Below are 20,799 nucleotides of genomic sequence, written 5' to 3'. Positions count from 1 at the left end.
GATCTGGGTTCTTCCTCCACAGCAGCCCGTTCTGTTCCGCTCCCTCAGCCCTCTGGCTCCACCCGCCCTGGCCCCGCGCTGACAGTGGGGAGCCCCGTTACCTGGTGCGGCGGCGCTGGGCCGGGCTGGCCGCAGGGTCGGTAGCCAGCAGAAGGCGGGCAGTAGGGTGAGGGGGGCAGAGGCGCAGGGAACGCAGCAGCTCCTGCTCCGGCACAAAGGGGCGGAGGGGACCTCGTTCTGGCGAGCTCCCCAGGCTGCTGGAGCGCGGGGGGTGGGCCGGAGGGGTGGCTCGGCGAGGGGCTCTGTTCAGGGGCCAGGGAGGCTCCACGGCCGCCTTCAGAACTGGGAGGAGGAGGAAGAGCAGGACAGACAGACAAGTGGGGCGAGGGGAGAGTCCGACAGGAGAGAGCAGGGCAGAGAGAGGTCAGAGCCTGCAGGGAGAATGGGTCCTTCCCTGAGGTGGGCATCCCCACCGCACACCCTGCCGCCTTACATTCTCGGTCACTCGAGGAGTACGGCTTAATGTCTCCCTCTGCTCTCTTGGGGGGCAGCTTCCTTGCTGGAGCTGGCGGCGAGAAGACACAGACGCAGGGAACACCGAGAGACACTTTGTACCCTTCCTCCCGGCCACGACCCCACGACCCAGACCTCGGCTCCCTGACGCCACAGCTCCCCCACAGAAGAGGGAGCTCGGGGTGCTGGAGACAGACGCTGGGGAGAGCCAGGAGGAGAGGCCGAATGCAGCGTGGGGGGAAAGACCCAGGGGGGACCCTGAGGCCTGGGGGTGCAGGAGAAGGGCAGCCAGCGAGGACCAGGCCCCTCTATAGGAGATGAGGGGACGGGGCCCTCGGTGAGGCAGGATTGCTCAGGAGAGGCGGGCAGAACCTCCCCTTCCAGTGCCAACGGGAAGGGTTACGTGTTATTAGGAAGAAAGGCTGGAGAGAAAACCTATCTGGAAAGGAGCTATCCGAGCAGAGGGGGGCTGACATGGGGGGAGGCTCAGCCTCCGCCCTCCCTTCTCTACTTGCTCCGCCCTTTCCCTCAGGAGGGTCTCCCTCAGGAGGCCGGGGGCGGCTTCAAATCGCCGGGCTCTCATCCCCTCGCAGCCGGCGGGCAGCAGGGCGGGCGCACGGACAGCCTGTCCTCTGAGTGACAGTCACCGCCTTTCCTGGCCAAGGAGGAGGCCCCGAGGGGCCCTTCTGCGAGGGCGCGGCCTCCGGAGGCAGGGAGAGGAGGGCCTGACCGTTCAGTAAGTGGTTGGAAAGTGATACATTCTGAGCATCATCTTCTAAAACGAATGTCTGTCCTCTGTGACTGCACCTGGGGGCTGGCTGCCCGGGGCGGCCCTCACCGGGGGGTGAGCGGGTTTAGAAGGAGCGGACTCGCCGACGTTGGGGCCCTGAACAAGAGGCCCAGGGGCATCAGCGGTGCAGCCGGCCCGAGGGCGGCCCCGAGAGCGGGCTGGGTCCCACCACTGGGCTGCAGGGGCGGGCAGCTTGGCCAGGTCCCCACCCACCCACCCGGCCACAGCCCGCCGAGAGCGAGCGGTGCAGTTACCAGCGGGCACAGGGTCCGCCGCAGCGCGCGAGTGCCGCGTTGCCCTCAGAGGGGGAGCAGGGGGCCCTGTGAGGAAGGAAGCGGGGTGCCCCTCAGTGAGGGGACCAGTGGGACCAAGAATCCACCTCTTTTCTTTCCCTCGCCCCCACTATTTGACCCACACACACAAGGTGAGAGCACTTACGATGCTGATGGGCAAAGAAGCCTTCAAAGATCACAAAGTTGTTCACCTAGAAGACAAAACAAGCAAAATGGGGTCGTCCATTCAGCCACGCAGAAACGACTCGGGCACAGAGCCTGGCCTGGAAAAGCCACGTGGGCAGAGGAAAGCGGCTTCTGTTCCCACGGGCGGCACCCGCAGGCTCTGACAGTGACCGCAGGAGCCAGACCACCCGGAAAAAGGAGAACCGAGCTGGAGGAATCACACTGCCCGGTTTCCGTACTACAAAGCCAGGGCCACCAAGACCACGCGTGGAAGCCGAAGAACAGACGACAGAGTGAGAGTCCCGAAGTACACGCGTGTGTCTGTGGCCAGCCGACTTTCAACAAGGGTGCCAAGCGCCATTCCACGCGGGAAGAGCAGTCTCTCCAACAAATGGCGCTTAGACAACTGAAACTCCACACGCAAGATAAAGAATTCGGACCTCTATTTCACACCACAGACAAAAAACCAAACACACATACACATGGACCTAGGAGCTAAAACTATGAAAACCTTAGAAGGAAACATGGAGGAAAATTATTACTTTGGATTAGACAATTTCTTAACTATGACATCAAAAGCCCAAATAACATTCATCAAAAGTAAAACCTTTGGTGTTTCAAAAGACACTTTCAAGAAAATGAAGACAACCCACAAACAAAATAGGCCAAAATATTTGCAAATCATATGTCTGATAACGATGTGGTATCTAGAATATATATTAAAAAAAACACACACTCTTAAACTTGAGAAAAAAAGAACACAATTTAAAAATGGGCATGGGGCCGAAACCGGTTTGGCTCAGTGGATAGAGCGTCGGCCTGCAGACTGAAGGGTCCCAGGTTCGATTCCGGTCAAGGGCATGTACATAGGTTGCAGGCTCCTCCCCGGCCCAGGTCCTGGTCCGGGCACATGCAGGAGGCAACCAATCGATGTTTCTCACACATCGATATTTCTGTCTTTCCCTCTCTATTCCACTCTCTCTGAAAAATCAATGGAAAAATGTCCTCCAGTGAGGATTTAAAAATAAATTAATTAATTAAAATGTGGTAGAGCCACATAATGGAATATATTTTGGCCATAAAAAGGAATGAAGTATTTATACAGCTACAACATGAATGACCCCTTAAAACACAATGGTCACAAAAGCCACATATTGTGTGATCCATTCACATAAAATGTCCAGAATAAGCAGGTTAGTGTAAGAGGGACTCGGGATAGGGAGTGGGGAGTGCTTAATGACTTCCAGGTTTCTTTTTGAGAAATGGAAATGTTCTGAAATTAGACAGTGGTGGTAATTGCACAATTATGTGAACATACTAGAAACCACTGAGTTGTTTGTTTTAAATAGTTAAAATAGTGAATTTTAGCCCTAACCGGTTTGGCTCAGTGGATAGAGCGTCGGCCTGTGGACTGAAGGGTCCCGGGTTCGATTCCAGTCAAGGACATGTACCTTGGTTGCAGGCACATCCCCAGTAGGGGGCGTGCAGGAGGCAGCTGATCGATGTTTCTCTCTCATCCATGTTTCTAACTCTCTATTCCTCTCCCTTCCTCTCTGTAAAAAAAAAAAAAAAAAAATCAATAAAAAAAATATTTTGAAAAAAATAGTGAATTTTATCTCAAAAACAAAAAGCCCAGACCCTTTTAGGTTCTCCCAGGACCCAGTCTCACAAAGTGTCAAGGCAGGAGAGAGGAAGATGGCTGCTGACGGGAAGGCAGGCTGCAAGATAGTGTGTGAGTGAGAGAATGAAAGGAGAGTGTGTTGACGTGGGGAGTGTCTATTTGTGGGTGAGGGACAGCTCTACTCCAAGGGACTATTGGGGACTGCCAGACCGGGCTCCCCTGACCAGGCAGCCTCCACTGCTGCTGAAATCTCTCCCGGAGCACCCGGCTCTGCCGCAGGGACTGTGCCATCTTGAAGGGGAGAGTGGCTGTGAGCAGAAGCCTATACAACAACAACACCCAGGGACCAGCTTCGAACCCAGGAACACCGGGTCTCAAGCAGCGCGAATACACGGACTCGGACGAGCTCTGCACCTTCTCACAGAGAAAGGTGAGGTCTGCGATCCAGGCTGGAGGGAGAAATGCACGCAGAGGGATCTAGAGGTTTGGGGGAAGTCTGCGCCCCACAAAATCTGCGGTCTTTGGGACCCGCATAGTCGGCAAATGTGGAAGGGGGTCCACAGGGCTGCTGGCAGAAGAGAACTCTAGAAATCAACCCATAGCTGGGCTGGGCACAAAAAGGCACCCTGAAATTTTTACCAGCATACCGGCTGCGCTGTGCCAGGGGAAAAAGACATGCACAGAGTCGCGTGCAGTGCCGGGGCGAAAAAGTCGCGAGTTCGCACACTTCCTATGGCTCTTTTTTCTTTAAATCCTTGCTTTTGATTACTAAGCTCAGTACATGGGATCACCCAATTAAAAACACTCTCAGAGACTGCAGGGGAAAGTTGTTTTTGTGGAATCTGGGAATCAGAGTGGGGAGAAACGATCAGAAAACCAGCTCTGGGGCAGTCCACTCCCCCAAACCAGTATTAAGTGCAACAGGGAAAATAAAATCTAAATGCTAGCTAGAGAGGACACATAGCCCTGGAAGTCAATACAGAAACACTGCCACCCAGGGGTTGAATCACAAATTGACTCTTGTGTAAATACAACTACAGGCAGGCTGAGAAACAGAGAAATACGGCCTGCTTGAAACAGGATTGTGGCTTACGACACAGAGGAGCTGTGGAATGCAGAGAACTTCAATTCTGTCCTGACTACCTGACAGGAAACAGGCGAGCCAAACAGAACAGTAGAGGAAGTGAATGACCTTCACTACTGCACATTTTTATTTTTTACCTTTTACTTAAGAAACTAAATTTTTTTCTCACTTGATTTTACCTTTTTAATTATTATATTTTTATTTTTAATCAGTATTATTACTACTATTATTTTACCTTTTTTTAAGTTTCATTTTATTTTCTCTTTATTTTCTTTTCTTTTATTTTATTTTGGGATTAGTGTTCTACATTCTCTTTTCATTTTTCCTTTAGCATCATTTTACTCTATCTCAACTTTACCTTTATGCCAGCACTCTCTTCCTCACTTTTCCCCTTTTGTTCTCCTATTTCTCTTACCCTATTCCAGCTTTAGATTTTCCCTATTCCTTCTTTTTACCCCCTGTTAAAAATTCATTCTACTTATATATCTAATTTCCAATTCCCCTGCTCCAAGTCCATACACACTTCTCTCTTCTTTCTTCACTATCCACATTTTTTCTCTCTCCTCCCTTTTTGTTGGTTTGTTTTTATTTTGTTGTTTTTTATGTTTTTCTTTTATTTTGTTTTGTTTTGCCCTTCTTTCTCTCCATCCTATTGTTGATTGTTGATTAGATTGTTGTTGTTTTTTGTTAGTTTGTGTGATTGTTTCTCTTTTTTTGCTTGTTTTTTTTTTCTCTCCTCACTTGTTATTAGTTGTTGTTTGTAGTTTGCATTCATATCTGGGGGTTAGTTGTTTGCATGTTTTGGGATTAGTTGTTCTATTGAAGTTTTCTCCCCATATAAATAGGTTTTTCCCCTTCTTTTTTATTCTCTTTCTTTTCATACTTTTTTTCCTTTTCTCAATATCATTTTTGCACTCTTTTTTTTTTATCCCTTAATTCTCTTTTCTCTGGTGGTCACCTTTATTTGGGGTTATTAGTATCGTGAATACATTTGTGTTCAGTGCCTTCTGCATTGTGTGTGGTACCTTCTTGTGTTGTATTTTGTGCCTTTAAGTCAACGCAGGAGAGAGAGAGCTACATAACCAGATACCTGGAGAGGAGAGATCGTGGGGAGACAAAGAAACAGCCCACATATGAAAGAAAAGGAGGCATCACCAGAAAAGGAAGTAAACGAAATGGAGGCAAGCAACCTGTCAGAGAAAGAATTCAGAGTAAAGGTCATAAGGTCACTGAAAAGGTTGGAAGACAAACTCAACAATATGTGTAAGAACCAAGAGGAAATGAAGAATGAAGAAGAAATGAGAAATGGCATCGCTGCTGTAAAGAACTCAATAGAAAGCATCAACAGTAGACTAGAAGAAGCAGAGGACCGCATCAGTCAGCTTGAAGACAAGGTAGGAAAAAATATCCAAGCAGAGCAGCATCTTGAAAAAAAACTTAAAAAGCAGGAGAGCCTAAGGGAACTTTGGGACACCACGAAACGAAACAACATCCGCACAATAGGGGTGCCAGAAGGAGAGGAAACAGAGCAAGGAATAGAAAACCAGTTTGAAGAAATAATGACAGAAAACTTCCCTGATATAGGGAAGAAAAAACCCCACACAAATCCAAGAAGCTCACAGAGTCCCAAGCAAAATGAACCCCAAAAGACCGACACCAAGCACATTATAATTAAACTAGTAGCCCATTGTGTGATATCGTACGCAATAGGCCACCCACTGCTTTCGCGGGAGCTGGTGAAAACCGCAGCGCACCGCTGGGAGCCGCGCTGCTTCTGCAGGAGGTGGGCCCGCCGTCTCCTCTCTGGGCCTGTGTTTGGCTGCAGAGGCTGTGGGCCAGCCCTCCATCCCTGTCCGAGTCCACTCCGGCTCCAGGGGACTGGCCTGAGCCGGGGCACGGTGTCTTGCTGGCCCCACTGTCTCTGTCTCCGTCTCCGCTCTGGGCCTCACCTGCGCGCACAACCTCCTCCTGTCCAGTCGTGACCCGTTAAGGCATCCTGGCCTAATTTGCATATTTCCTCTTTATATATATACAGATTGGCAAATACCAACGACAAAGTAAGAATCTTAAAAGCAGCCAAAGAGAGAAACAAAGTTACCTACAAAGGATCCCCCATCAGACTAGCGACTGATTTCTCAACAGAAACACATCAGGCCAGAAGGGAAGGAAATGAAATATACGAAGTCATGCAAAGGAAGGGTCTGAATCCAAGAATACTATACCCAGCAAGGCTATCAATCAAAATCGAGGGTGAAATCAGGAGCTTCACAGACAAAAAAAGGACTAAGGGAGTTTATTACCACCAAACCAGCAATGCAAGAAATGCTAAAGGGAATGCTGTAAAAAGAAGAAATAGGAAGCAAAGAAGGAACACAGGCATAAAGAATAAAAATGGTGACAAACAAGTACCTATCAATAATAACTTTAAATGTAAATGGATTAAATGGCCCAATCAAAAGACATAGGGTAGCTGAGTGGATAAGAAAAGATGACCCATATATCTGCTGTCTACAGGAAACCCACCTCAGAAAAAAAGACTCACACAGACTGATGGGGAAGAGATGGAAAAAGGTTTTTCAGGCGAATGGAAATGAAAAAAAAAGCTGGGGTAGCAATACTTATATCTGACAAATTAGATCTCAAAGTGAAGGTCATAACAAGAGACAAGGAAGGCCACTTCATAATACTAAAGGGAGCAATCCAACAAGAAGATATAACTCTGGTAAACATATACGCACCCAATACAGGAGCACCCAAATACGTAAAAAAAAAACTTCTGGAGGATATCAAGGAAGAGATTGAGAGCAATACAGTCATAGTAGGGGACTTTAAATCCTACTAACACCACTGGACAAATCTTCTAAACAAAAAAATCAGCAAAGAAACATCAATCCTAAATGACTCACTAGATAAGATGGAATTAATTAACATCTTCAGAACATTTCACCCCAAAGCCACAGAATATACATTCTTCTCAAGTGCACATGGGTCATTTTCAAAGATAGACCATATATTGGGACACAGGCAGGGTCTCTTCAAATACAAGAGGACAAAAATCATATCAAGCATCTTCTCAGATCACAATGGCATAAAACTAGAAATCAACTACAATAAAAACAAAAAACAAAAATCAAACACCTGAAGGCTAAGTAGCATGCTACTAAACAATGACTGGGTTACCAGATAAATCAAAGAAATAAAAAGCATCATGGCAACAAACAACAATGAAAACACAACAATCCAAAATCTATGGGACACAGAAAAAGCAGTCTTGAGAGGGAAGTTCATAGATCTACAGGCCTACCTCAAAAAACAAGAAACAATGGTAATAAGTTATCTAACCCTACAACTCAAAGAGTTAGAAAGAGAGGAACAAGAAAAGCCCAGCGTAAGCAGAAGGAAGGAAATAATAAAGATCAGAGTAGAAATAAATGACATAGAGACCAAAAATCAATACAAAAGTTCAACAAAACCAAGAGCTGGTTCTTTGAAAGGATAAATAAGATTGATGAACCTCTAGCCAGGCTCACCAAGAAGCAAAGAGAGAGGACCCAAATAAACAAAATCAGACATGAAAGAGGTGAAGTAACAACCAATCCCACAGAAATACAAACGATTATTTAAAAAATACTATGAACAACTCTATTCCAACAAAATGGACAACCTAGATGAAATAGACATATTCTTAGAAAAATGCAAGCTCCCAAAACTCAACCAAGAAGAATAAAAAAACTTGAATAGGCCAATAACTACTGAAGAAATTGAAGCAGCGATCAAAAATCTTCCAGCAAACAAAAATCCTTGTCCGGGTGGCTTTATAGGGGAGTTCTACCAAGCATAAAAAGAAGAATGAAAACCTATCCTTCTCAGACAATTCCAAAAAATCCAAGAGGAAGGCACACTTCCAAGCTCTTTCTATGAAGCCAGCATTACCCTAATAACAAAACCAGATAAAGACACCACAAAAAAAGTGAACTACAGGCCAATATCCTTGATGAACATAGATGCTAAAATCCTCAACAAAATTCTAGCAAATCAGATTCAGCAATATATTAGAAAGATCATACATCATGACCAAGTGGGATTTATTCCAGGGATGCAAGGATTGTACAATATCCACAAATCAATAAATGTGATACATCACATAAAGACAAAATTCACATAATCATATCAATTGATGCAGAAAAAGCATTTGACAAAATCCAACACCCTTTCTTGATAAAAACTCAGCAAAGTGGGAATAGAGGGATCATACCTCAACATAATAAAAGCCCTATATGACAAACTTACAGCCAACATCATACTCAATGGGCAAAAACTAAACGCATTTCCCCTAAGAACAGGAAAAAGACAAGGATGCCCACTTTCACCACTGCTGCTCAACATAGCACTAGAAGTACTAGACATAGCGATCAGATAAGAAGAAATAAAAGGCATTCAAATTGGAAAAGAAGAAATAACACTGTCCTTATTAGCAGATGACATGATACTATCCATAGAAAACCCCAAAGACACCATCAAAAAACTACTAGACCTAATAAATGAATTTGGCAACGTAGCAGGATACAAAATTAACACCCAGAAATCTATGGCCTTTTTATACACCAATAATGAACTCACAGAAAGAGAAATGAAAAAAAAAAACAAAAAATCCCATTTACCATTGCACCAAAAAATTAAGATACCTAGGAATAAACTTAACTAAGAATGCAAAAGACCTGTACTCAGAAAACCACAGGACATTGAAAAAACAGATAGAGGAAGACATAAACAAATGGAATAATTTACCATGTTCATGGATTGGTAGAATCAACATCATTAAAATGTCCATACTACCTAAAGTAATCTATATATTCAATGCAATATCTATTAAAATACCAATGGCATATTTCAAAGATCTAGAACAAACTCTCCAAAAATTCATCTGGAATAAAAAGAGACCCTGACCCTGGCTGGTTTGGCTCAGTGGATAGAGTGTCAGCCTGCTGACTGAAGGGTCCCAGGTTCAATTCTGGTCAAGGGCACATGCCTAGGTTTCGGGCTTGATCCCCAGTAGAGGACATGAAGGAGGCAGCCAATCAATGATTCTCTCTCATCATTGATGTTTCTATCTCTCTTTCCCTCTCCCTTCCTCTCTGAAATCAATAAAAGATATATTTAACCCTTTGCACTCGCTTGCTTTTTTCTCGATTCCTTTATTCTACTCGGGATTTAATTTTTTAAATACCCCAGATTTTACAAAGCGCGGCAGTAGAATAAAAAACTGGAGTTTCTTTTCATACAAACTTATTTATTTGGATTTTTTAATATTTCAAATTATTGATACATTCAAAGAATATAAAAAGAGCTGCTACCGATGCTAACCGTGTCGAGTCACACTCGACATCCGAGTGCAAAAGGTTAAAAAGAGAGAGAGAGAGAGACCCCGAATAGCCACAGGAATCCTGAGAAAGAACAATGTTGGAGGGATCACTATACCAGATATCAAGCTATACTACAAAGCCACGGTTCTCAAAACTGCCTGGTACTGGCACAAGAACAGGCATATAGACCAATGGATCAGAACAGAGAACCCAGAAATCAACCCAAGCCATTATGCTCAATTAATATTTGACAAAGGAGGCAAGAGCATACAATGGAGTCAAGACAGTCTCTTCAATAAATGGTGTTGGGAAAAATGGACAGATACATGCAAAAAAATGAAACTAGACCACCAACTTACACCACACACAAGAATAAACTCAAAATGGATAAAGGACTTAAATGTAAGTTGGAAACCATAAAAATCCTAGAAGAAACCATAGGCAGCAAAATCTCAGACATCTCTTGTAGCAATATGTTTACAGATACACCTCCTGGGGCAAAGGAAACTAAAGAGAAAATAAACAAATGGGACTACATCAAAACAAAAGCTTCTGCACAGCAAAAGAAACCATCAACAGAGAAACCAAGATGGCGGCATAGGTAAACACCTGAACTTGCCGCCTCGCACAACTTCAAAACTACAACTAAAAGACAAAACGGACATCATCCAGACCACAGGAAGGCTGACTAAGTGGAAATTCTACAACTAGAAGGAAAGAGAAAAGCACACTGAGACTCAGAGGAGCTGCAGAAGTAAAGTGCAGAGGTACGGAGGCGCGCGCACAGAGAGAGCTGGCAACTGAGTACATGGCTGACTTTCTCAATCCGGAGGGAGACACAAGCTCCTGACTGCTCTGAACTCCAGTTCCGGGTGAGACTCTGGGGACCCAGACTCATACGGAGAGAAACTGGACTGTCTGGCAGCGGGCGGAACTCAAGGGCGGCTTTCTCTCAAAGGTGCTTGCAGCGATTACCGAGGGACAATGAGACCCGGGGGCCTCTTAGGGCAGGGCTGACGGGAAGCCATTGCTGTTTGCTCCGCCCTGAGACTCCGCCCCATCAGAGCTGTGCACAGAGGCTTTTGCATATGAATGGCCTGGTCCTTTGAAATCTAAACTTACCTATCAAACTGCAGCTGAGTCAGTGAAACCCAGAACATCCAAAAGAAGGCCCAAGGCCCCACAGCAGCTTGCATTGCTTCACAGCTGGGCCTCATCTGGGCACCTCCAAAACCCAAACAGAGAAGAGGAATCTGCAGATCTCTCCTTAGCTCCTGCTGGGTGGCCTCAGGCAGAGGCTAAATTAGCACCTCCTTGGAGATCCAAGAGCCAGTGTACCCAGGGGTCAGAGTAGGACCATCCAGATTATAACTCCTCAGATCCATAAGGGATATACTCAAGGGGCAGACACAGTGAGCACCAAAGCCCCACTGAAGCAAGTCTTGCTTCATAAGGGTGTCTCCAGCACAGACACAGCTGATCCTCACAATTGGCCTGGAGGTCAATTCCTCCCAGTGATACCAACAACAATCAAGGTTTAACTACAAGACTGCACACAGCCCACAAAGGGGTGCACCAAGAGTGTCCACCTCAGGTAACTGGGGAGGCTGAGCCACTGGGCCCTATAGGACACCTAGTATACAAAGCCACTCTATCAACACAGGGAAGCAGCCAAAATGTGGAGACAAAGAAACAGGTCACAAATGACAGAAATTGAGGAAAGCAATCGACTGGATATAGAGTTCAAAACCACGGTTATAAGGTTTTTCAAGAATTTCCTAGAAAAGGCCGAAAAATTTAGTGAGACCCTCAAGGATATGAAAAAGGACCAACTAGAAATTAAGCATACACTGACCGAAATAAAAAATAACATACAGAGATCCAACAGTAGACTAGAGCAGTGGTTCTCAACCTTTCTAATGCCGCGACCCTTTAATACAGTTCCTCATATTGTGGTGACCCCCAACCATAAAATTATTTTCATTGCTACTTCATAACTGTAATTTTGCTACTGTTATGAATCGTAATGTTTTCCCATGGTCTTAAGCGACCCTGCTAGCGGTTCTCAACCTGTGGGTCATGACAGAAAAGCCCACTGCAAGAAACAACAAGAAAGCCCACTGCATGGGAGAACATATTTGCAAATGTTATCTCCGATAAGGGTTTAATCTCCAACATTTATAGGGAACTTTTACAACTTAACAAAAAGAAGATAAACAATCCAATCAAAAAATGGGCAAAGGACCTAAATAGATACTTTTTGAAAGAGGACAGTCAGAAAGTCAAGAGACATAGGAAAACATACTCAAAGTCACTAATCATCTGAGAGATGCAAATCAAAACAACAATGAGGTACCACCTCACACCTGTCAGAATGGCTATCATCAACAAATCAACAAGTGCTGGAGAAAAAGGAACCCTCCTTCATTGCTGGTGGGAATGCAGACTGGTGCAGCCACTGTGGAAGACAGTATGGTGTTTCCTCAAAAATTTAAAAATGGAACTCCCATTTGACCCAGTAATCCCACTTCTAGGAATATTTCCCAAGAAAACAGAAACACCAATCAGAAAGGATATATGCACCCCTATGTTCATAGCAGCACAATTCACAATAGCTAAGATTTGGAAACAGCCTAAATGCCCATCAGCAGATAAGTGGATTAGAAAACTATGGTACATGTACAAAGTGGAATACTATGCTGCTATAAAAAGGAACTCCTACCATTTGCAGCAGCATGGATGGAACTGGAGAGCATTATGCTAAGTGAAATAAGCCAGGCAGTGAAAGAAAAATACCACATGGTATCAGTCACCCTATATAATAAAGAGGTAATATGCAAATTGATCATCACTCCAACACACAAGATGGCCACCACCATGTGGACACAAGATGGCTGCCACAAGATGGCCAGCAGCTGAGGGCAGTTGTGGGCGATCAGGCCAGCAGGGGAGGGCAGTTGGGAGGGACCAGGCCTGAAACAGAGGGCAGTTGGGGGCGATGAGGCCTTCAGGGGAGGACAGATTGGGGTGACCGGGCCAGCAGTGGAAGGCAGTTAGGGATGACCAGGCTGGCAAGGGAAGGAAGTTAGGGGCGACCAGGCCAGCAGGGGAGAACAGATAGGGGCGACCAGGCGGGCAGGGAAGGGCAGTTATGGACGACCAGGCTGGCAAGGGAGGGAAGTTAGGGGTGACCGGGCCTGCAGGGAAGGGCAGTTGGGGGTGACCAGGCATACAGGGGAGGACAGTTAAGGGTAACCAGGCCAGCAGGGGAGGGAAGTTAGGGGCAATCGGGCCAGCAGGGGAGCAGTTAGGCGTCGATCAGTCTGGCAAGGGAATAGTTAGGGCCAATCAGGTAGGCAGAAAGAAGCAGTTAGGGGCAATCAGGTAGGCAGGTAGGCAAGCGGTTGGGAGCCAGCAGTCCCCCATGGGTTGTGTGAGGGATGTCCGAATGCCCATTTAGGCCCGATCCAAGGGGTCCCAGATTGGAGAGGGTGCAGGCTGGGCTGAGGGACACACACCCCTGGGTATGAATTTTGTGCACCAGGCCTCTAGTTTATGGATAATAAAGAACATTATAACCTGATGAACAAAAAGATAGATGCAGAGGCAGAGAAGCATCGAACAGATTGTCAAATTACAGCGGGAAGGCTGGGGAGGGTTGCGGTGGCGGTGGGGGCGGGGAGGTAAGAGATCAACCGAAGGACTTGTATGCATGCATAATCAAACCAATGGATGCAAGACACTGGGGGGGGGGGGGGGCGGTGAGGGCATGTGCCAGGGGGTAGGGGAGGCCAGGGGAAGGTCAATGGGGAGAAAAGGGAGACATATGTACTACTATTTGTAATACTTTAAACAATAAAATAAAATTTAATAAAAAATGTCAAGGCAGGCATCCAGAACTGTCCAAACAAAGCACACTGACAAGAGCACAGGGTCTCAGGCTCCAGCACGGAGCACAGGAAGATTTACTGGTAAGGAGGGCTCCAGTGTGTGGAGCTATCGAGGGAAGATATGCTGGAGGACAGGGTATCACTTTGATGTCTAATAATTGATCATTTTAGAATTATTTGATTATATTATCACATTCAATTTGGCCTTCACAAAAACCCTATTTTAAAGAAGAGTAAAAATGACTTGGAGACCTGGCTGGTGTAACTCAGTGGTTAGAGCGTCGGCCCATGCATCAAAGGGTTGCAGGTTCGATCCCCAGTAGGGGTGCGTGAGGGAGGCAACCTATTGATGTGTCTTTCTCACATCAATGTTTCCTCTCTCTTCCCCTCCCTCCCATCCATTCTCTCTAAAAAACATATCCTTGGGTGAGGATTAACAACAACAGCAACAACAACAACAACAAAGACTTAGAGACATGGCTTGCCCAAAGCCAAGTACCATATTTTTCCGTGTATAAGACACCCCCATGTATAAGACACCCCCCACTTTTCCAACCCAAAATTAAGAAATCAATATTTTAAACATATTGCTGGGTTTCCTCTTCAGGCCTTCTTCTCTTTTGGCATCTTAAGGAGTTGTTCTTCCTGTTTTCTCCACTGTCTGATCCTACACTCAGCGGGAGGAGGCCCAAACTGTCTCTCTGCAGCAGAGCTCATTACATTCAGTTTGAATTTTGCAGAGCAAGACAACTGCTTATGGGTATTTATCTTTTTATTTTTTGACATCTTTATGGGCTCAGAACGCCCCAGTCCCTGTTGCATCTCCACCTCCAATTACGGCATCAGCTGACGTCAGTAACAATAAGGCTCATGATTGGAGGAAGCCTGTTTGACAAGGTATGGACAACCACACACCCATGCAGCTCCCTCCTTGGCTGACTTCTGTGTATAAGACACCCCTCAATTTTCAGTCTAATGATTTTAGAAAAAAAATAGCTTCGTATACATAGAAAAAGACGGAAGTTGCAAATGGCAGAGCTGGGCCTCGAGCCCCAAATTGTGTTGTTGTCTTTTTGTGTTTTTTTAAATATATATTTTATTGTTCTTTTTACAGAGAGGAAGGGAGAGGGATAGAGAGTTAGAAATAACGATAAGAGAGAAACACCAATCAGCTGCTTTCTGCACACCCCATAATGGGGATGTGCCCGCAACCAAGGTACATGCCCTTGACCGGAATCGAACCTGGGACCCTTCAGTCCGCAGGCCGACGCTCTATCCACTGAGCCAAACCGGTTAGGGCAGATTGTGTTTTTTTGTTAATCCTCACCTGAGGATATTTTTCCATTGATTTTTAGAGAGAGTTTGACAGGGAGAGACACAGAGAGAGAAACATCGATGTGAGAGAGACACGTTGATTGGTTGCCTCCTGCAGGTGCCCCTGGACTTGGAGCGGGGATCAAGCCAGCAACCAAGGTACGTGCCCCTTGACCACCAGAATTGAATCCAGAACCTTCAGTCCGAGGGCCAAACCATCCCGAGATGATGCATGTAGATACCACGCAGAGCTCATGGAACATGAGCCACTATTCTTTATACCCTATCCTGCTCGGGGGTTCCCGTCATCTGGGTCCTGTGTTTGATGCCAGATGTGTGCTCCTTCCACTGCTCTCTGCTGCCTTTAAAAATATATATGTTTTTATTGATTTCAGAGAGGAAGGAAAAGGGAGAGAGAGAGAAACATCAATGATGAGAGAGAATCATGATCGACTGACTCTGTTGCCTCTTAATGTAACAATACATGTGGGCCCTAGCCACTTTGGCTCAGTGGATAGAATGTTGGCCAGCGGACTGAAGGGTCCTGAGTTTGATTCCGGTCAAGGGCATATGCCAGGGTTGCGGGCTCGATCCCCAGTAGGGTGTGTGCCAATCAATGATTCTCATCATTAATGTTTCTATCACTCTCCCTCTTCCTTCCTCTCTGAAATTAATAAAAATATATTTAGCCCTAACCGGTTTGGCTCAGTGGATAGAGCGTCGGCCTGCGGACTGAGAGGTCCCAGGTTCGATTCCGGTCAGGGGCATGTACCTTGGTTGCGGGCACATCCCCAGTGGGGGGTGTGCAGGAGGCAGCTGATCGATGTTTCTCTCTCATCGATGTTTCTAACTCTCTATCCCTCTCCCTTCCTCTGTGTAAAAAATCAATAAAATATATTTAAAAAAAAAAGAGAGATTGTTCTAACTTAAAAATAAATAAATAAATATTTAAAAATAAATAAATAAAAATACATGTGGGAGTACACTCTAAATCAGGGGTGGGGAATCTTTTTTCTGCCAAGAGCCATTTGGATATTTATACCATCATTCATGGGCCATACAAAATTATCAACTTAAAAATCAGCCTGCTCTATCTGGTCACTTAATTAACTCACCCCTAAGGCCTGGGCAGGGCCAGACCGAATGACTTCAAGGGCCTTACATGCCCACAGGCCGGAGGTTCCCCGCCCTGCTCTAAGTAGACCCTGTCTGTCTCCTGCCTTGGTCCTGCTGTAACGTGTGCCAACACACCTCCCCCTCCCCCAACACACCCAGCATGCCAGCCACACCAAACTGCGTGCAGTGCCCCACAGGCACATAGTGCCTCCCTGCCTGTGTTCATGCTGGTTCTTCCACATGAGAAGCACTTTAACCCACCTACTTCTGTCTCTCGACAAACACCCAGCTTTCAAGATTAAGCATAATCAAATCATTCTTTACCCAACCTCAACCCCAAGGTAGCACACACCACCATGTGCTTATGCTTCCTCTGTAAACATATCCATCCATTCATGTTCCAATACATTAACTGTTCATGCTCCTATCCAAGGAGCCCAATCCCAGCCCCACCACCCACTTTTTTTTAAATATATTTTTATTGATTTCAGAGAGGAAGGGAGTGAGAGAGAGAGAGAAAGATAGAAACATCAGTGATGAGAGAGAATCATGGATCGGCTACCTCCTGCACGCCCCCACACTGGGGATCGAGCCCGCAACCTGGGCATGTGCCCCTGACTGGGAATCGAACTGTGACCTCCTGGTTCACAGGTCAACACTCAACCACTGAGCCACACCCACTACCCACTTAATACACTGCTTCAGCAATCCCCCCCACATGCTTTGACATCATCAGATTTTCTCTTTATGGAGTCATTCTTATGCTGTTAGTTCTTCCAACTGAAAAGAATCAACCTGCTCTTCATCCACCTCCTTCTCCAGCTCTTGCTCTATTTTTCTGTTCCCCTTAAAGCAGCATTTAAAAGAGTGTCCTTGGCCCTGACCAGGTAGCTCAGTTGGTTAGAGCATTGTCCTGATAGAGCAAGATTGCAGGTTCAATCCCCAGTCAAGGTACATACAAGAATCAACCAATGATGCAAGAAATAAGTGGAACAACAAGCCTATGTTTCTCTCTTTCTCTCTCTAAAATCAATAAAAAATCTATACTAGCCCTAGCCGCTTTGGCTCAGTGGATAGAGCGTCAGCCTGCGGACTGAAGGGTCCCGGGTTCGATTCCGGTAAAGGGCATGTGCCTTGGTTGCGGGTGCATGCCCATTGGGTAGTGTGCAGGAGGCAGCTGATCGATGTTTCTAACTATCTATCCCTCTCCCTTCCTCTCTGTAAAAAATCAATCAATCAATAAATAAATCTATACTAATAAAAGCCTATGTGGTCATCACACCCTCACGCCGTGACGCTCTCACACTGCAAGGAGCAATCACCAGGAGGCTGTGTGAGCAGCAGGCGCGCACGTGGGTGGGCGGGGGCTTGATGCTGTGTGCTCTGTGTGCGAGACGCGGAGGCGTGGCCCGTGGCTCCATGCAAGGCCTGGGGGTCCCGCAGCTCCAAGCAGCACGGAGGCAGGGCCCATGGCTCCAGCTTGCCTCTTTGGGGCAATCCATCAGAGCCCTGGATGGGTGGGCGGGGCCTACCTCTTTGGGGCGATCAATTGTGGGGCTCCTGCACTGTGAGAAGGCACAGGCCAGGCTGAGGGACACCCCCCCCCCATGCCGAGTGCACAAATTTTGTGCACCAGACTTCTAGTAAAAAAATAAAAGAGTATCCTATTCTTGCTTTCTCCAGTTCCTAGTTTCTCAATCTCTTAAACCCACTGCCCATCTGACTTGCACCCACCACCGCACCATGCTCCTCAGGGTCACAATGACCTCAGGCAGCCGCTTCCCAGATCTCTTCTCACCTCCGATCAGTGCCATTCGAGTCAGTAAGCCGTTCCTTCCTCCTGGAAGCACCTTCCTTACTGGCCTCCAGGTCAACTTACTTGTAAGTTTTTTTCAACTTCACTAGTTACTCCTTGGTCACACTTGCTGGTTCTTCCTCTCCTCCCTTTTTTTTAAAAATATGTTTTTATTGATTTCGGAGAGGAAGAGAGAGGGAGAGAAAGATAGAAACATCAATGATGAGAATCATGATCGGCTGCCTCCTGCACACCCCCTACTGGGGATCGAGCCCGCAACCCGGGCATGTGCCCTTGACTGGAATCGAACCGGGGACCCTTCAATCTGCTGGCCAATGGTCTATCCACTGAGCCAAACCAGTCTATCAACTGGGCCTCCCTATTTAAAAAAAGAATAGTTTATTGATTTTTAGAGAGAGGGAGAGAGAAACATTGATGTGAGAGTGCAACATCAATTGGCTGCCTCTTGCACACCCCTTACCGGGGATTGAGCCTAAAACCTGGGCATGTGCTCTTGACCTAGAATCAAACTGGCAACCTCTTGGTGCACAGGACAATGCCAAACCACTGAACAGCACTGGCCAGGACCTCCCTGGCTTTTTAAAAGAGTTCCCAAGGGCTCAAGTCTTTGGACACCTTGTCTATCACCTCCTGGTGATGTCATCCTGTCCCACTGCTTTCAATCCTCTATGTATACTGAAAACTCTCCATCCAAAACCTCTCTCAACTCCAGGGAAACACCCAACTGTCTACTTAACTGGAACTTAGCACAGACATCTCCAATTAACATATTCAAAATGAAGTCCTACTATTTCTCCCAAATCTGTTCCACCTATCAACTCAGTTAAAGTAACTCCATCCTTCCAACTCCTCAGGCCAACAACTTGGGAAATCATCCTTAACTCCCTCCCTCTCTCTCCATGGAGGATCTATCAGGAAATTACTTGTGTTAACTTCACAATATTTGAAATTTGACCACTCCTTGCATATCTACTGTTACCGTCTTGGTCTGAGCCACCACCAGCTTTCATCAGGATTGTTGGCTCCTAACGGGTCTGCTTGCTTCAGCCTTTTCTCCCCTTCTGCTTACTTTTAGTTTACTTTTTTTGTTTTTTAAGAGAGAGGAAGGGAGAGGGAGAGAGAGAAACATCGACTGGTTACCCTCTGTAGGCATCCCAACAGGGTATCGAACTGGCAGCCCAGGCATGGGCCCTGACCAGGAATCGAACCCGAAAGCTTTTGGTATATAGGATGGTGCTCCAACCAGCAGCGCCTCCGCAGCAGGGACCCTGCTGGGTTTGTTTAAACCCTCTCTCAGCGAGTGAGGAAGGGAGGGAGGAACAGATGTGAGAGTACACATCGATTGGTTGCCTCCCACACACGCCCTGACGGGGGACAGGGATCAAACCTGCAACCCAGGTTTGCACCCTTGTCCGGGAATTGAACCCACAACTCTCAGGTGCATGGGTCAACATTCTAACCACTGAGCCATGCCGACCAGGGCAGCTGCTGCTTATTTTTAACAGCCAAAGTGATCTGATTAAGTCAGATAACGTCATCCCACTGCTCAGACCCCTACGATGGCTCCCTTTTTTCACACAGAGTAAAAGCCAAAGACTGACATAGCCATAAGGCTCAAAAGTCCTTCCTGCCATTACAGCTCTGATTTCACCAATCACCACCACCCCAGCCTCATCACTGACAGTGCTCTAGTCACACCAGCCAGTTCACTCTTCCAGGCACAACCCACCTCAGGGGCTTCGCACTAGCCATTCCCTCCAGGTATTACGTGGCTCTTATTTTCACCTCCTTTAACTTATTGCTAAACTGACACGTCCTCAGTGAGACCCTCCCTGCCTATGCCATTAAACTTGTAATCCCACACAATCCCATCCCCATCACGGCACACCCAAGCCTTCTTACTGGCTCTAATTTTTCCAGAGCACTTATAATCAGGCATAGGATAAACTTGTCTGTATCCTCAACTAAAATATAAACTCCAGGAGATTAAAGGAAAGCGGAGTAAGTGGATGCTACACAGACCTAACTGGAATTACAACTAAAATACCAAAACAATCCTGAATAATCAACTGAAGACTTGCTGGAGAGAACCTTCATAACCAAGGACGAAAAATGGAGACCCTGTAGAGTCTGGTAGGAAGGGCGGAGACACGAAAGGGCTGGCCAGGCTCCCGCAGACAGCCCCTGAAGTTCCAGAGAGATGGCTCGGCCATAGGGGATTGCCACTGAGAACTCTGGGGCCTAAGCACCCCAGCGGAGAGCACCAGAACTGAGAAGGTGCCACATACCATCTGGCTGTGAAAAGCAGCAGGGTTGCTGTCGGCCAGGGAGAGAGGGCTGGAAATACAGGCACCCTCTTAAAGGGCCAACATACAAAATTTCTTGTGCTCTGGCAGAGGGAGGGCAGAATGAACTGGAGCAGTGTGAGCAGAAGCCAGAGTTAGGGGCCCTAGGGTTAGAGCTCAGAAAACAGACAGCCGGGTTTCCTGTGCTGAGTCATTCTGTCACCATGCGAAGGGCATCTTTCTCAGGCAGACATCTGCTACCCAGGCAGTTTTGCCTGGGGGAAACTTTTTTTTTTTTTAATATATTTTATTGATTTTTTACAGAGAGAAAGGGAGAGGGTTAGAGAGTTAGGAACATTGATGTGAGAGAAACATCGATCAGCTGCCTCCTGCACACTCCCCACTGGGGATGTGCCCGCAATCAAGGTACATGCCCTTGACCGGAATCGAACCTGGAACCCTTGAGTCTGAAGGCTGACGCTCTATCCACTAAGCCAAACCGGTTAGGGCTGCCTGGGGGAAACTTGACCCACCTATTGGAAAACACCT

The 20,799-nt window shown here is 46.6% G+C and overlaps 1 protein-coding gene across 4 annotated transcripts in view; it reads right to left on the bottom strand.

The window, feature by feature from the left end:
• ATAT1 (alpha tubulin acetyltransferase 1) overlaps positions 1-20,799 on the bottom strand; it is a 44,912-nt gene that overhangs the window by 2,797 nt on the left and 21,316 nt on the right. For 2 of the 4 annotated variants that reach the window (XM_028133747.2, XM_008157385.3), the window contains exons 7-10: positions 1,742-1,787; positions 1,558-1,623; positions 494-565; positions 102-342 (exon numbers count right to left, since the gene is read on the bottom strand). In XM_028133747.2, the coding sequence (XP_027989548.1) occupies positions 102-342; positions 494-565; positions 1,558-1,623; positions 1,742-1,787 (425 nt within the window). Of the gene's footprint in view, positions 1-97; positions 343-493; positions 566-1,557; positions 1,624-1,741; positions 1,788-20,799 lie in introns of those variants that run through there. The other 2 variants (XM_008157386.3, XM_054722596.1) reach the window with 2 other exon arrangements.

This window comes from Eptesicus fuscus, chromosome 10, assembly GCF_027574615.1.
Source record: "Eptesicus fuscus isolate TK198812 chromosome 10, DD_ASM_mEF_20220401, whole genome shotgun sequence".
NCBI lineage: Eukaryota > Metazoa > Chordata > Mammalia > Chiroptera > Vespertilionidae > Eptesicus > Eptesicus fuscus.
Note: the sequence above shows the minus strand (reverse complement) of the source record. Positions and strands in the feature narration are given on the sequence as shown.